Genomic DNA, 17,667 nt, shown 5'->3' with positions numbered 1-17,667 from the left:
GGGGCGGAGACTGTCAATTGATCAGCCAATAGCAGCCAGCATGTAAATTGCATTTGAAATCTTCCCGGGAAATCTGAGTTTCGCGGGAGGACTCTTGAGCGCGTAAACCGTATCCCTTCATTCATCAGGCCGTTTCCTGAAGCCATTTCTCGACGGGGGAAACGAGAGTTGCGCTACTTTTTAATCCATTGCATCTGCCTAAATGCACGCACACGAGGACAACTACTTTTCACAAATCGATGATTCAGACTTTTATCATACCTTCGGTCTGATTATTTTTGTAACTATTGCGCTGGATTAGCAAACGGAGCGGCTTGGAAGTGTCGAGACAAGAAAAAGGGGCTACCCGAGACCAAGATGAGAAGAGGGATCTCTTCGGCCCCGGACAAAGTGATTTTAGCGGGCGTTGGAGGCTCCCACCTCGACAGTAACATAATTTTGACAGCGCTCTCGGATCGTTTAAATCCCGCTCAAGCCAACGCTACTTATATCCAAATAATAACGACCCCGCCGCCTTGCAACGTTACCCAGACCTCGAATTTATGTTTATCCGAGCCATCGATAAACAACATTTACACAACACCTCAGCCAGCTGCAGCAAATGGAACAGGACAGCGACCCGCATTGGGAAGACCGCCGGTAAACTTGCAGAAAAGCATATTTAAATGCATTTTGTGTGTCACTAACAACCCGAAATGCGACAAGGCTAGCCTGCTCAGCTTAGCCGAGCTTGTTGTTCTGCCAGCTAGCTGCTAGCTACTTTAGCCATATAGCTAACTAACTACCATTAGCTAAGTTGTCCAAGTGGACTCCCGTTGGGTTTAGGCGGAATTGGATCAAAAGGGGATATTTTAAAATGGCTTGATGTTCACACGACGTCCACTCGTGTGCGAACAGCTCGCCGCGCTAACTTCGTGATGCTTTTGAGTTCGCCTCAGCCTCGCAGCCAGATGGAAACATTGGGAAGAGATGAGCAACGTTAGCGGTGGCCTAGTGGCTGCTCTCTTAGTATTCAATTTTGGGGGTTGGGGTGCTCTTCGGGTATTTTTGCTGCACATTTGTACACTTGTACCCTTTGGGTGTTCGTCGTTTCTATTCTACTTTATGCAATCGCTCTTGATACCACTTTGGCTTCACCTCAAGTTTTGTGACCAGTCTAGAGCGTCATATCGTCGATTAAGATGCAAGTTGGTTTGAAGCATGAAAATGAGTTAGCTGTCAAGGCTAGTTGCACTGTTGACGAGGCGGGGAGAAATTCTTCGTTTTCGAAGCCAATTTAACAAGTTGGTACAAGTGTGTATGCTGACTGACTCCACTGAATAAAGTGCAACATGATGATGCCTTTCTTAGTGAAACTCGAGTTTGTTGGCCTCGGTGCTACTTTACTCATTTCCTGAACTTGCAGCCTGTATAAACCACACGAAAAAGTGAAAGGTTTATTCGGGTGTTGGTTATTGTAACTGTGGTGTCAACTGTAAATTTCGCGAGCAAAACTCCCGTGAACGTGAGGCCCGGAGCCATGAGCAGACGGAGTGAGGGGAGCTGCTTGCTGGTATAAAATGGCTGACATTTAGACTGTCAACAGTGGACGTGGTACTCACTGACAAGTCTGAATAAAATTTGCAAGATTTGATTAAAACGGATGTGTCCTCTGTAAAATATTTTAAGGTGGGATGCAGCTTGGGAATACAGTACCGGTGTCACTGCATTGCCCTCCAAAACACAAGTGGAAGTGTAGGAAGAAAAATTTTGGGGGGCTCCAAGGAAAGTCACAAGGCCTTGAAATGGTGACAAAAATAAAATAAAGTTCAAGAATGTCTCTCGATTATACGTGTGTGACAAAATGCAGTTTAAAGCAAAACCCCATCAGGTACTTTGTTTTTCCTGTGAAGTAAATCTTGTCTGTCAAGGTGAGGTAATGCTACCAGAAACAATTTGAAATATCAAACACTGTTAATATGGAATTGTTTGAAAATTGACAATGAGGTTTGAAATCAGCCATTTGGAAGGGGAATTGTTCCAACAATACATGTTTGTTTAAATGCTATGGAGCAAGTGCAATGCTCAAGCTGTACTCACTGTTAGCATAAGATAAGAACATCTTTGTCTCACAATGGAGAAATTCCCAATAAATAGCAGCAAAATGATGAAAAGGGAGAAAGTAGAAGACAAAAAGCACATAAGTAACTGAAAAGAGACTCATCTTCACGTTTTGGTGCACTCCACACAGGCAGCCCTCGCCTTGTTTCATGTTTTTTAGAGAGATAGTTTTTACCCTCAAATAGAAAATGTTTTGAAATCCAAAGCTTATCCTCTGCCCATATTCCATTCCATATCCTCCCTGTAGGCCAAAAGGCGGCTAGCTCTCGACGATTCGGACCACCAGTACCAGTCGGAACCATCAAGGACCCCAAGAGGCAGAGGGAGTGCTACATTCGCCAATGGAGCCCATTTAAAAACACCGAAAAGTAAGACCTTTTCACATGCTATGGAAAATTATCATTGAGCCATCGTTGTACAAGTTTGACACACTATTCAAGAAAAGATACATGTAAGATGAAACACAGATTTGCTTTACTGTTTTCTAGCAGTAATCTTTATGCACGATGCAGTGTTCCTCTCTAAGTCTTATGGATATATTTCTCCGTTCGTTCTCTTGGCGACAAGTCACATTTGGTGAGTAAGCAAGAATGTGATGATGTGGCCGGCCCCAAAAAAGCATTTTCCGAGTGCACAGACAATGGCCATTATATAAAAATACCCAGAGAAACATTTTATGTTCGCCCTGCACATGGGAGACTTTGTTTGGAGAAGAATTGGTATATTTTTTCCCCTTTATTTGCCAAGGTAGTGTCCAATTGATATTTGATTTACTTTTATTGTTTCTCCCGAGGACTGTCTGCCAAAACTTTGTATCTATAGTTGTTCATTTGCCGTGACTGCACCGAGCTCTTTTTTGTGCATAGGACAGAGTTATATTGCGATCGTGCTAAAATTGTGTTTGTTAGAGTAACAGAATATTCCAGTGTCATTCAGAATGCACCGAGCAATGTCATTGTAGCTCACTTTGTGGCAGTATAAATGTTGAACATTTCTATTGAATTAGGGGATGCCCAGTGGGGAACCTTGTAGTAAGTTATGGTGTTTTTGTACCGTTTTTGTGCCAAGGCACCATTTTTTTGTGTTTTTTTCCCCCACACATATTTACAGCATTTATGGTTTTACCTCTGCCATAGTTTAGGTTAATTTGGAACTCCACCTTAACCTGAGAATCCTCTGCCCCAGGGGTACCCAATCTTTTTTGACTGAAAATCTACTTTTCAAGCAGCCAGCCTCCCACGATTGACCCGTTACTGCATGCCCGCGTTCATGCCATGATGAGCAACAGCCATCACCTACCCTAACATGAAGGAGACAGAAAAATGAAAGATACAAGACAAGACTGAGTTTGTGACTAGGAAATCACTGCCTACCTAAGTGCGAAACATGACAAAGGCTGGAATGAAGGCACTTTTGTAGCGTGTTACGATAACAAAAGAGGTGATGTATCTCAACGATTCTGATCGCGAGCTGTTAATGTTAGTGCGGAGATTTTTCGTGTTAACATAAGAAAGTATGAGTTTAACATGTTATTTTGCTCTCTCATTGTAGCGCCCAAATCTCCACCAGAGAGGACGCGGTATGATACCTCCCTGGGCCTCTTAACAAAGAAGTTTGTGGACTTGCTCGCCCAGTCTGTTGATGGAGTTTTGGACCTAAACCTTGCGGCAGAAACTTTACAGGTACCCTTCACCTTAAACTGAAGAGCTGCGGAATGATGGTATTGTAGATTCTCTACCCACCACATTAGGTACTGTAAAGCAGGGGTCCCCCACCACCGGGCCGTGGACCGGTACCGGTCCGCACAGAAAGAATAAATTACCTACGTTCCTTCCGTTTTATTCATTTCGGAACCTGAAAGATGTTTTATTTTGAAAAATTACTGGATTCTCTGTTATATCAGTCAACAGTATGTCACTCTTGACGCAGGTGAATGCGCGCTTCTCGGCCACGTGATAGGTTACCGCATAAAAAACAAACGTCTGAAAAGTTTTTTTCGGGAAAGGGAAAAGGCCCAGCCAGGAGACAGAAGAGGAGCCTCCGACTTTCAAGAAAGAGAAGGCTACATTTAATAGACAGTATCAGGAGTCCTATTTCAAATACGGCTTTATCTCAGCTGGAGATTCACATGTACCAAGCCGACTCTGCATATTAAGCGGCGATGGTGAGTCGTATTTTTCATGCACTTTTTATTTACGGCGTATCTTATTTTGAAGGCACGTTTAAACATTACCATAGTGACCAGAGAATGTTGCGGCCAGATAGGACGTTCCCTGTGTCATGATTCGTGTTTATTATTATGTTTCGAAAATACCACACTTTCCATGCAGGTCATATTATATTGTTGCATCTATCCGGCCTTAAAGGCCGGTCTCTGAAAATATTGTCTGACATGAAACCGGTCCGTGGGGCAAAAAAGGTTGGGGACCGCTGCTGTAAAGGGCTGGGCGGTAAAAACGGCAATGAGATATTTCACAAAATATATCTATTTTTTCAATAGACACAGTCCATAGACTACCTTAGATTGCTATCAATTGTCTGCATTCTCTATTGCCATAGATTGCCCAGTGTTTTGTCAGTCAGTGCGAATAGCCAATGATGAGACCTTCTCCATGCTGAACCAATTATGTGGCTGCAATATAGCCATGCCAAATTAGGTTGACGCACACAGCACAGTAGCAGCCCCTCGCAACAGGTGCTCATGCTTGTGCTGCAGCAGCGGTGGGAGACTGCTAAAAAAAGAAAATGAGTGTTTCCTCGGAAGAAATGATGGAAGACACAGGCCAAAGCCCAAAAACACTGCATTGTTGACAAATGTGTCTCGAAAGTGATGCCGAGTTTATGTTCTCACAATGACGGGGAACACTTCCATTTTGTTTTTTAACCACCTGAAGCAGTGCCACCCGTTAGCACACACTCAGTGTAAGACTTTACAATCTTATACTGGGGAAAGGGCAAATAATATCCCCAACCACCCTCCACAGCAAAGCCGTACAGCAGCAACAACAGACAATTGTCCGCATTCTCCATTGCCATGCTTTCTGATTCAAATTAATAATATTACTAGATAGATAAATTCATAAAAAAAAATCAAAATCAAAGAGAAACACAAATCTCGTAATTGCATTTGCTCAGTGATTCTCAAACTGGTACTAGTACCAGGAGTGGTACGCGGGCTCCCTCTAATGGAATGTGAGATTATCACTGCCTGAGCACAGTTCAGTTGTATTTATTAACCTTACGGTCAATACATTTGCAGTCAATCTTTAAAAACTGTGCTTATATATCTCTTTCTTCAGGTACACTTTTTGAGTTTTATATGCAATACTTTTTAATTGAATCTTTAAACCAAGGTGTTTCTTCAGCTGCATTGATGTGCAGGTGTTGATGTGCGGGTTTTGCGTAGTGTTTCAGCGGCATGCACTGGCATTAAATGTGCATGTGCAGTGCAATGCACAATGCTAGTGCGCAAGATGAAGACAAATGAAATTAAATGTGCATTTTGTTGTTGATCTTTGACAGTGCATGTTTTGGTAATGTGTGTAGGTGTAGTTAGATGTTTCATTCAGAGTTTTAGCTAACAAACATTCAATTCCTGCATTTAGGTGCAGAAAAGGAGATTGTATGACATCACTAATGTACTAGAAGGCATTCACCTCATCAAGAAGAAATCAAAGAACAACATTCAATGGATGTAAGTTGCCATGCCCACCTTGGCTGCTTTCCGACTTTAGGCAAATGTGTCCCATATCGATTTTTTTTGCCGACATGTGACCTGCATCAGATTAAAAAAAAAAAAAAAAAATACAGTATATGACAGTCTGAACGACTCATTTCAGTTTTTTTCCTACCAAAAATCTGACCAGTTTCACTTTCATATGTGGTCCTAGATCTAATACATAGATACAATTTTTTTTTTTACAATGCGGTCTTCGTCTGAACAGCCAGGTCGCTTTTATCCGACCCATGCGTCATCTTAAGCTCAACATGCGCTTCTTTGTAGAAATGAGATGATAAAAAAAATTTAGTCCCTACACGCAGGACCATTTTAACTTTTGTAAACACTGTGTTGTGAGTGATGTCTTCTATTCTGCACATGTGGGCCATTATGGCATCACATTTGGTTTACATACCACATAGACTGAGGCCACCGTTAATATGCAGTGTGAATAATTAGACCCCCAAATGTTGGTTTCACTCAAAAGTCCAAATTGAGCATCATCCATTTCACCTTGCATGAGAAATACTGACTGCAGGAGAAATATTTTTCTAATCATTCGGCGCTCACAGGGGCTGTAGCCTGTTGGAGGTTGAGGGGTCACTGAACCAGAGACAAAGACTGACAGCAGAGGTTTCTGCGCTGGCGGAAGAAGAGCAGAGACTTGAGCAGCTCATCCAAAGATGCAGCCTGGATGCGAAGCATATGAGCGAGTCGCCGAGCAACGAGAAATATCCTTTTCTTTCATTCGTTCTTTTTTTAAATGGCGGCAACAAAGTGGATTAGACAACACCTTAATTCTTTTTCCACAAAAAAAAAAATATAGTGAGGGCACAGAACATATTGCACAACATTTTTTTCTCCTTGCATTGTACTTGAATAATTGTTACCAAGAGAGGATAGATCCATTTTGTTTTCTTGATTAACAGCTGCAATTTTCAGCTATCTGATGCGTCCCACCTTTTTAGGTGTGGATTGCGGGTCTGCACTTGCATCTACTATGAAGCCCTGTTGCCAGAACATGTGCACATACCATGTACATGCTCACTTAACAATGTGGCTTGGCCTTGTCTGGACAGAATAAGCATGGAGTCATCCTCATTCTATTTATTTATTTATTCATTTATGAATTATTTTGCGCCTTTCGGCTTGGACTTTTACCCTTGCCTGCACAAAATGAATTGAACTCGCATGTCGGTTTCAACATTACAGTTTTCATGTTCTAAAATTCAAAAGACATTTTTCTTTGACCAGCTGACCACATTTGCATATGTCACATATGAAGACATCAATCACCTGGGAAACCTTCATGATCAGACTGTTATTGTTGTCAAAGCGCCCACCGACACTAAGTTAGAAGTACCAGATCCCGATGAGGTATGTGTTCAGACTGTCCGTGATGTCATTCTGGTCTTGGTAAAATCTTCTTAGTAAGCAACACTGTAAGCAGGGTGCTACAGTAAGTCTTTTTGGGATGTGGCCAGACAGTGCCACCGTGCGGTTCTGCCAGAACTTGCACTGTTCCTCTACATTCATGATATAATATGCTAATATGTTTCAACGATAATTCCATATTTTGGGTCTTTTTATTGTATTCAAGCTTTTAATAAAGTATTACTTCTGCATAGTGAGAGCATGATAAAAAGATTGATGAAGCTTGATCAAATTAAGTGGAAAGAGAATATTAATGATTAAAAAAAAAAAGCAAACGGTGTTTACAGTGTTTTGTCTTGGTTATTTGAGAGATTTGTACTGGCATGTTTGAGCCAGCGATGGTGAACTTGGGTTGACCTGACAGTCTCGTACTGGCTCCGGACAACCATTAATGGAGAATCCTGGTAAGGATTTTCAGAGGTAATGCTTGCTACAACACATACTGCAAGCATGCTGGATGAGCTGTACTGGAAATTGATTGAGCTTAAATTTATATACATAAATATAATTTGCTGATTTGCCACTCTACTCCCAAGTCAAAGTCAGTCTGCAGCCCTGAATAGCGCAACCAACAAAATGGCGTGCTTTTTGTTGGAACTCTGAAGAGCAGGCACACGTCATTTGGTCTCGATCAACTTTGCACAACAAGGGCCATTGGGCAACCATGAGAAGATGGTCTTGAGTTTGACTTCAAAGGAAATTAAAAAGTAATGCTGAAAGAACCCTGGATCAAAACTGTTAGTGATCGCTGGTTACATGGTGCACATTTTGGAAACTTGGGCATTTGTGGAAAACTGTTGTGCAATGTTGTACATTGCTCTTTCTTTCTTTTTACGGACTAAAGATACATGTCAGCTCTTTTCTGTCTTTTCTTATTTTAAATGGAATCTTTTTCTCCTCAGAGTCTATCCATCCACCTGACCAGCACAAGAGGTCCTATCGAGGTTCTGTTGTGTCCAGACGAGAGAGACCATGGTAGTCCGGGGAAAAATGGCGGCATGGACATCAACGGGAATTCGCCTTTCCTCAAGGTTCTTCAAGGTCTGCCTAACCCCGTCCCCACAAACAACAAAAACCTGACTATCGCCAAGAGACCTGTGCATGATTAGTCATTTTATTGTAGCCCGTTGGAATATGCCGCATTCCTAGCAGTGCCTTTGCAACAGAAATTTTGTGTGCACAACCAAGATTGAGGTTTTGTTTTTATAATATTTTTTTTAAGGGTTAAGTTTTTAAGTTTTATGATTTGCATGTGCAAAAATGGGCACACACCCGATTATACACGCAAGCAAATGTAAAAGTTGATCTCACGGGCCGTGCCCAGGATTGCAATTGCCAAACGGACAAACTAGTGGCACAATTCATCTCAGCTTTTGACACAAATAAGCAAAATATTGGGTGGAGTAGATACCATACAAATACCTGTAGGAGTATTACTCATGCGAACTGCGGTTTATCAAACCAGAGATGAATTGTGGAGGCTCTCCATCTTATTCACTGTTGTGGACTTTTACATTTGTCAAATGGAATCCGGAAGTTGACTGCCATCATTAAATTCATTTGTCAAGTACCGGTACATTTTTCAACGGATAGGCATTGAAGAGGTCACACTAGTGTGTGAATGACTGACCATGACTCTTCTGCGCTGCAGAGCCCACCGTCCCGACCACGTCCCCTGGCACTTCCACCACCGTGTCTGTCACGGCTCTCTCGCCGATCTCGTCCCCGTACACCAGTCTTCTCCAGCAAACGGAAGACCAGATGCCCTCATCGCTGGGGCCCTTCTTGAACCTGGGGCCCCCTCTTCTGGAGCAAGACGACTACCTTTTAGGATTGGGAGACGACCAGGGAATCAGCGATCTGTTTGACACCTGTGACTTTGATAGGATGCCACCGCTTGGTCTGGACGACCTCCTGTGCAGCTAGCGCTCGCTGAGCCGCATCCTGAGCAGTGAGCTGAAAGACGCGGTGAGCTTGGAGGCCTGTGACTTTGTAGTTAGTTTAAGCCAATACTAAATACAAGGAAGTTCAACAAAAAAAAAGGGCTGTTTTTCCCTCCAGTCCCCAGGGAGACTAAATGCCATGTTTACTCGTGGCGTCCCAAAAAGAGATTCAGGTGAAGATGTCACATCTCAGGCTCTGGGAGGAGGACTCTGAAGTTTAAGGGAGATACTAGGTACTTAAAACGCTTTAAAAGAAATATAAGCCTTTATTTAAAAAAAAAAAAAAAACGCAGTCAGTGTAGTCAGACCGACATGAACAGAAGACACCACTTGGCGTGTGAAAGGAAGCTGGAAAGAGTTTTATTTTACATAATGAATGCACATATTAAGACCACTTTGAAATGGGAAGTCAAAAGTGTTCTTAATTTGTTCGATGCACTCCCACTCATCGAAACACATTATTCTGATATTGCATTTGTGGAATATGAATGAAGCGGAAAAAGCCGCCAATTATTATCTGAAAATGACATCACATTGCCTCAGGGCTCAGTTAACGGCCGTCATGGCTCATCTGTACTCTGGGTTTGGTCAGAGTCCGCAAGCTGATTCCTTAGGCACTGTGATGTCATTTTCAGTCGACAGCAAGTGGCCATACAAGGCAAAATGGCCGCTCCCTAAGATGGATGGGAATTCGCTGCAAAATTCATATTCCACAAGGGCAATAACCAATCACAATGCCGTGTGTAGATTGGTGGGGCTGCATAGAACATACTGTATTGTAAATACATTTTTTTGGACTTGAGTTTCCCTTTCAGATTTCATGTCAATTTGGATATTTAACAGGACTCTGAACTTTTGGAAGTCAAAGCAGTTCTTTGTACCAAAGTCATTTGTAAGCCTTACAGTAAATGTCAAATTTAATTTAGTGTCGCCCTTTACGCCGTGCTTTTATTCTGATAGACAATTCTGGGCCTTGACGATACATTTGAAACCTCTACCTATTCAGTGCCCTTTGGCTTTGTGTTCTTGTCAGGGTAGTATCACACACCTCTGACCGGGACACAAACCACCTCCACGTTACGTGACCCACTTGGTGTTTTCTGCAAAGCTGTATAAGACATGTCTTGGTGAGTAGTATTTTTAGGTTGCGATTACTTTTACTGGATTTAAAAACCGTTAGAATTAACCAGTCATATGTTGGTCTTAAAAAGATAAGCAACCACATTGAATCAAACTGTTTCCTCGCCCGTAGTCTAGATATGTAAAATTCAATACCATCCCTTATTGACCGCCACTGCTCTTGCTCCCAGTGGCTCATTCTATTTGATGACATCTGATGGTAAAACACAATTGTTTTGTCTGAATCTGAAGCTCGGGGAAACCCGCGGCTACAAGGTCGTATTGCTGCTGTTAGTATGAACTTTTCGCCGGCCTGCTAGTGTGTTTGTGCAATTGTGTGTGTTTTGCGTCAGAAAGATCTTGCTTGCTCAAGAGTAAACCTGCCATGTGTAAATGGATGAATAAACGGTTTTCTAAAAATGGTCCGTGCACAAGGTACCATGGGCTACCTCTCGATAAATGTTTGACAATACAGTAGTGATTGGGCATAAGAGTACATGTCACCGTAGCTTAGTATGTCTTTGAGGTTACCTTGGTATATTAGCAGTGGAGAGCTCGTACACCCGTCTCACTTCTGTCCTATCTTTATATATCGAGTAGAGTACTTTGATTGGTCAGGACACATTTACTGCAGGAATCCTTCCCGGTAGTTATTTTGTTCTCTGTGTTTTGTTTAGACCCCCCCTAATTAAGGTCATTTATTCACCCCAATTTTTTTTATTCATTGACTAAGTCCCCCTCACTATAAGCTCTTGAAAATGGCCATTACAAGACATGACTGTCTCCACGGGACTGGGATCAGTGACTTCTGTCCACTGCTCAAATGTCTACCTTTGCTTCTGTGACACTGTGTGTCAGTTTTTAACTTTTTTGGACTCTCCTTTTCTTGATTTTAGTTTTTATTTTTTATTTTTTTTAGTTCATTAAATACCTGTTAAGTTGTGTCTCTATTGATAGTGCTTATAAAAACTACATAAGGCTTTTACCACATTTAGTTCCTCAAGTCTTTGTGGGAAAGTACGGTGGAGTATTTCGGCCAAACTGCATACTTATTTATAAAAAAACAAAACTATGAGAATAAATTCACAGAATTCCAAAAATGAAATAAAAAGCTTTACAAAAATGAACTTGTAATTCATTGTAGTTCAATGGGAGAAAATATTTAGTCAAACAAGCTGTATTGTATAATTGTAGAAACTTGTCTGCTCCCAACGCAAACTGATACTCTTCTGTCGGCTACATTCTGTGAAATTGAAGTGTTTCTAACAAATTTCATGACATGGATGACCTGAGACAAGTGGCAGTTGCATTGGTTAACATGATACGGTTTATTCTTGTAACGTTTTTTTGTCATCGTGTCTTTATTGTAAATGTATGACTTTTTAAAATTCTGACTTGACTGTGGTAAAATTACAAATTCAAACTTACTCAGTTTAATGTATGTCTCTTTTCAGAATGGCCTTAATACTCCTTTGTATACAGTACCAGACAACTTTTCTGACTCTGGTCATGTTTTATTTGCTTTGGTGGGGTTGAGACCTGATGTTTGGAAAGATTGTGCCTTTCCATTTGATTCTAAAAGAATGTTGATATTTTTGTAAAGCACACTATAGCGTTGCTTTAGGGCTGTCACGAGCGACTATTTTTAGAATCAATTATTCAAATTCATCAGATAAAATTTTATTTTCCATTGAAATGTGTTTCTGAACATTTTTCCCCATTGACTGTTTATGTACCAGTTATTGAGGTTTATTTGGTATTGTCTGGTAACAAAAAACAAAAACAAACAAACATTAAGCAACACCACAGAAGAGATATCATAGTTAAAAAAAGAAATTGGAACTGATTCACTAACTGGTCCGGCATTGGGTTTTCCCAATTAGATGTTGCAAATATCTTATTTTGATTCAACACAAACGATCATCTGTCCACTTTCTTGAAGCACTACAGAAACCAGAGAATAATTACTATTGAGAGGCTTAAATCTGATGATTTAGACAATTCTAAGTTAAACAATGCCTCTAATCAATGACTCGATTATTAAAATAGTTGCCAATTAATTTGATAATCGATTGTTGATTAATTTTGACATCTCTACATTTCTTACACAGAGAGAGATACGTTTAATGATGATTGCAAATGCCATCTGTTCATAAAGAAAATATTCCTAATAACAGCAAAAATGTTAACGGCCCTGTTATACTTGTTCTGGTTCACCGCCAAAAAAAATAAATAAATACTGCCAGAGTCAACTCATTACTGTGAGAAAAAAAAGTGATATTTTGCTTTTTCCAATTTGGGTGTACGGTTCTTGGTCTGATGTCTACTGTTAGTGTTTTGCTTTTGATGTGTGTTCATAACTTGTTAACATCTGTTTAATGAGGAATTGTGGTTGCATATGTTGGGGGGCGGGGGTGAAATGGGAGTTTTCTTTTGTACTGTCAGACTTTGTAATTGAACATTTGAATAAAGGAAATAACCGAGCAAGAACTGTTTATTCCATGTCAATAATCAAGTATACTGGAGATAAAAGCATGGATACGTTCTCGTGAGCTTGGAACATGCCCTTCATTCTGGATATATTTTTCAGCTGCTACAAGGCTGCTTTTGTAATTGATTTGATATGATCAATGAAAATCAGATTCAAATCAATCAGTACCCGAAGGTTTTGATATTGGTCCTTAAATTTTAAAGACAAATGACTCTTAAGTGTTTAGTAGGAGCGATTCTCTTTTCTCTGTTGCCCAAAACAATCACCTCAGTTTTGTTTTAGTTTAGAAGAAGCAAATTTTTCTTCATCCAGTTACTAATTTGTTTTAGGTAGTGACACAACAACTTGCGTCATTTGGAGACATTGATAAATATTGGTGGGTATCATCTGCATAGTCATGATAACCAATATTTATTTGCATTCGAAATAATTTGACCGAATAGTTGCATATGCAGGGTGCACAAAAGGGGTCCGAGGACTGACCCTTGAAGGACTCCACATGTCATCGCCATTAACTCAGATTTAACACTTTCAATCGTTACAAAATAACGAATTTTCTTCAAGTAGAACCTGAACAATATTAGGACTCTTTCATTTACTGCCACCGAAGATCCCCACCTTTATAGTAGTATATCATGATCAACTGTATCAGTATGTGGGGAGGTTCTCTGTGAACTGTCGGTTTGTGAAGATCTTTGAGACTCTGAGTATGAGCTGTAGAAATGAACTTGACTGGACTCGGTTCAGTCAAGGGCTTGGCATGTTTTGTTAAACTTTCCTAATGAAAGGAGAATTTCGATCTTTAAATTAATCTACCATTGTCATTATTCTTTATATGGTCGGCAATAACTATATCGTTTACACTTAAACATACTGTAAATTTCACAACAACCATGTCATCGTCATTTTTAATCATACTTCTGTTGAAACAATTACCGAGCAGCTCAGTACTTGCTCGTTCTTGCAAAATGAAGTTTGTCTCTCTTCTCGCACTGTACCATATTGTCAGAAAAATATGGCGGATATGGAGTTTTGACGCTTTGTTTTGGTGCTTCAAACGCGTACTCTCACGTTGTCTGACTCTTGCTCGCTTGTGAATTGCACCCGACGTGATCAAATAGCAACGTTTCACTTGAGGTAAGAATCAAATTTTGCAATGCATCATGCATATCTGGCCAATCTAGGTGTCACGTGGCTCACACATTTTTTTAAGCTACGCCTGCTAACAGCTAGCAGGGTCCAACCAAACGTGGAAGATTGTCAAAATCATGCATGGTTTAATTGTGCTTACGAGGAGGATATTTTTATAGACATAAATAAGAAACTTAGAAGAGAAATCCTCGCAGTGCCTTTAAAACCCGAGGCAGCCGTTGACAAGAGATCGGATCGTGGAGTTAGTTTAAATTTATAGATTTTTGAAAATCTAATATAAACACAGGACCCGTCTTCGCGATTGCCATTCACAGAGTGTGAATTTCTAGAATTGGTTGGGTAGTTTGTCCATACGGCCACAATCATAAATCACCCGACCCGAGCGTTTACTCGGAGCTAAGTATAGTATGGTGGGACAGGACTTTCGACAGAATGCGTTTCTCATTTCAGTTCAAACCTAAAGTGAGCTAAACCGGCTAACAGCTAACAAGGTCAAATATAATTTTTAAAAAAACAACAACAAAATACCTTGAAATTATTCAACGAATCAAATCTCATCGTAAATTTCATTGATGTGCAAAAATGATGAACTTAGAGTTCTACTTGTTTCCAATGAACTGATAAACAATTGAGATAATCACACTACACAAGTGGGATCTTTTTCTTAAGTGGCCATGCGCATTTTGCAAATGTAACTTAGATTTGACATTTTTAAAAAAATCAGCACGTTGTGGAATGATTAGCACATCTGCCCCAGTTATGATGTTCGGGTTCGATTGGTTATGGGCCCTGTGATTGGCTAGTGGATGGCTCCATCTTCACCGCGACCTTAAGAAAAAAATTGCAACTCTGTTTAGAAAATGGATAGAGGGATATAAGTGTAGGATATGTTAAGTCGGACTATATGTACTTTGATTGTAACTGTGGTCACTTAAGTTTAGAACTGTGCTTCGTATGTAAAATGTCCTGAGACAACTTCTATTTCGATTTGGCGTCGTATAACTGAAATGGAATTTAATACCTTTTTGTTTAAATCAGATGCAAGAAAATGAATACCAAGCATAAAACATAGTAACATAAAACAGTGGGGTAATCGGTCCTGTGATTGGCTGGTGACCAAGGTGTACTCGACATCTGGGTCAAAGTCAGCTGGGATCAGCTTCAGCTTTCCCACTACTCAAATGAGGGTGAGCGCTGTAGAAAATTGGTGGATGGCTGGCATTTCCGGTGGAAACAGCAACACACATGTATTTGAGATTGTCAAGGTTTTATGAATTTACACTTGAAATTTAATTTATGTTGAGATGCTCCACTTTATTTTTCACTTAAACAAGAGCACCCCATACTGTTCATCCTCATTTTTGCTGACAAAGCATTTTGTTTCAGACCATGCCATCGGCCTGTGACTCTCTGATTGACGACATTGAGGACATGGTGTCTTCTCATGACCCCACACCTCATGAGAGGCAGTCTGCCCGAAGGAGTATCATACCTAGGTCCAGGAAAAAAACTGACATTTTGGACAATGAGGAACTCCAAGCTGACAGGTATATTAAATATGTCAACAAAAATACAACGCACCGCATAGTACGATCTAACGCTAAAAGCGCACACTAGGGATGCCACGATCCGTTCATGTGATCGGAAATCGGGGGGCCGATCATGTGATTTTCACCTGATCTACAAAGTGTTCCTTAGAGTTGTCTGTAAACTAAATCTTTTTAACTAAAGGGTACCAGCTACATTGTTTACTATATATCTTAGACATTTTTATGTTTTACTGTTGAGGATTAGATCTTTAGTATATGCTATTCAAATGTTTTTCAACTTATCCTTTCCACTTGTGATCCTCTAAATTTATTTCTAGTCTGATTCCTGGCACTCAGAAAATCTGGATGAAAACATGGGGCTGCAGTCACAACAACTCAGATGGGGAATACATGGCTGGGCAGCTCGCTGCCAGTGGATACAAAATGACAAGTAAGAAACCGTTTCTGTGGTCTATATTGTGTTTTAAAGTGACGGTAAACCAACTCAACAAGAAATAAAAATTACAAAATAATCTTAACAATTTCACACCACTTCAAAATTTTGCGAGAACCTTTGACGGTGCAGTTCATAACGCTTTTATCAAGGCAACAGTTTGAACCTGGCGCTTGGAAATATCCATTTATTCCTATCGAGGGAAAAAAAAATCTTCAACTTGGTACGTTGACAAGAACTACCTTCTGTTAAACTTTAGAGGTTCCGCTGTATATTCTTGGAATAGAAGTACAGTTATTTTTATTGAGCAACTATAAATTAGCACGCTACCATGCGCCAAAACAGGGGCAAATAGTGCATTCTAATAGTCCGTTATGTTATTGTGGAGCTGAAAAAGGGAGTCCTAGGAGGTATATGACAGCAAACACATTATTGCACATACGTCTTGAAGCTCAGAGGGACTCGTAGGATAAAGAAGGCAGCAACATAACCCCTGAAGTCAAGCATGCCACGTAGATGGAGTACACTAATTGGTTTCCAGTTCCTACTGCGGAGGAATTTTGTCAAAACCACCACATTATTATGCATTTGTAACGTTAGATTTTCAAATGAAAGTACATCTTTTTCAAAACCTCTTTTGTTACCAGGTAAACAACTATGTGATGAATTTAGCCCCCCCTCCCTCCCACCAACCCAACTCAAAGTATAATACACACTCCTCGACTCCTCAATCTTATGCTCAAGAAATTGCTGTACATACTAATAGTAAGGAAAACAAAGTTCTTTACAACAAATATTGGAAGATAAAGTTTAACTCGACAGGACAAGTAGATTTGGCCTCGGAATTTTGTGTATTTGTGTGATGAAACACAAGGTGGCAGTATTGCTCTGTTGGCAGTACAGTATTGCTCTGTTGGCCAGACACTAAAAAGGAATAGCAGGAATTCTTAAATTGCCTTACCGTCAAGGCACTTGGAATCTGTAATGAAATAAAAGCTGTTTTTTTCAGAAAGTTGGTGCAGAGTTGTTTTCTATTCCCGCTCTTGTTGCGGTGCGCGAAATATCCGCCTTTCTCCCAATCTGATTACTGAACATTGCTTCTGTAGCTGTTTGACGGTCCATTGCAAATCAAGGTGCAATTCAAGACAGTATAATGTAATAGTCACTTGGTAATAAAATCAAAAGTTGCTCTTGTGGATAGTGTTTTCTTTTTGCTCAGTTGGCTTTCTCTACTTTATGTGGTGCCTCATAATTCCCGCTTCTTCTTCCTCTTATTGTGTGTGTGTGTGTGTGTGTGTGTGTGTGTGTGTTAAATGCAGTTTCAATATCGCAGTGTGCAATGGTTATGTCTTCACAAGGACCACCGTTATTGTGATCCGGATATTTATTCTCAAAAGATATGGGATCACAATGAGTTTACCAACGCAGTGTAATAGTTTGTTTTTCATATGACGTCAAAGTTGATGACAACTGGACCGCCTTCTCACAAATGTTGGAGTAATCTGATTACTTGAACTGCTTCGTTGGTATCACACCAGTGTTGGGTCTCTGTCATGAGAGCCTTCTTGGTTGGGATTCTTTATGCAGTTAAGTAGTTTGAGGCTTCACCAACCATTGGGGAATATTCTTTCTCTCCATTGTCTCCCAGTTTCTGCCATGTCTGCAGGGTAGTGATTAAGAGGAAGCAGCTCTCTGCCGAAGCTGAAGGATTAGTTTGATTCCCATTT

General features: G+C 40.4%; 2 protein-coding genes across 2 annotated transcripts in view; both read left to right on the top strand.

The window, feature by feature from the left end:
- The first annotated feature begins 141 nt into the window (after positions 1–141).
- LOC147203541 (transcription factor E2F3-like) lies at positions 142–12,789 on the top strand. The gene is made up of 8 exons (XM_086114420.1): positions 142–639; positions 2,348–2,468; positions 3,652–3,782; positions 5,706–5,794; positions 6,391–6,549; positions 7,081–7,195; positions 8,155–8,293; positions 8,904–12,789. The coding sequence occupies exons 1-8, from the start codon at positions 358–360 to the stop codon at positions 9,176–9,178; spliced, it is 1,311 nt and encodes a 436-aa protein (XP_085970546.1). The 5' UTR covers positions 142–357; the 3' UTR covers positions 9,179–12,789.
- A 1,024-nt stretch (positions 12,790–13,813) lies between these two features.
- The window catches only part of cdkal1 (CDK5 regulatory subunit associated protein 1-like 1), a 194,652-nt gene continuing 190,798 nt past the window's right edge, over positions 13,814–17,667 (top strand). The window contains exons 1-3 of the mRNA XM_086113711.1: positions 13,814–13,942; positions 15,344–15,504; positions 15,825–15,937. Of these exons, the coding sequence (XP_085969837.1) occupies positions 15,347–15,504; positions 15,825–15,937 (271 nt within the window). The 5' untranslated portion in view covers positions 13,814–13,942; positions 15,344–15,346. The remainder of the gene's footprint in view (positions 13,943–15,343; positions 15,505–15,824; positions 15,938–17,667) is intronic.

The sequence above is a fragment of the Hippocampus guttulatus genome, chromosome 6 (assembly GCF_054856545.1).
Source record: "Hippocampus guttulatus isolate MCC_2025c chromosome 6, RoL_Hgut_1.0, whole genome shotgun sequence".
Lineage (NCBI taxonomy): Eukaryota > Metazoa > Chordata > Actinopteri > Syngnathiformes > Syngnathidae > Hippocampus > Hippocampus guttulatus.
This window is presented reverse-complemented; position numbering and strand designations above follow the sequence as displayed.

Excerpts from the sequence above, each read along its gene's own strand:
- LOC147203541 (XM_086114420.1), top strand. The coding sequence starts at position 358 with ATGAGAAGAGGGATCTCTTCGGCCCCGGACAAAGTGATTTTAGCGGGC. Across the intron at positions 3,783-5,705 it reads TTGCGGCAGAAACTTTACAG|GTGCAGAAAAGGAGATTGTA; the intron begins GTACCCTTCACC and ends TCCTGCATTTAG. Across the intron at positions 8,294-8,903 it reads TTTCCTCAAGGTTCTTCAAG|AGCCCACCGTCCCGACCACG; the intron begins GTCTGCCTAACC and ends TCTGCGCTGCAG.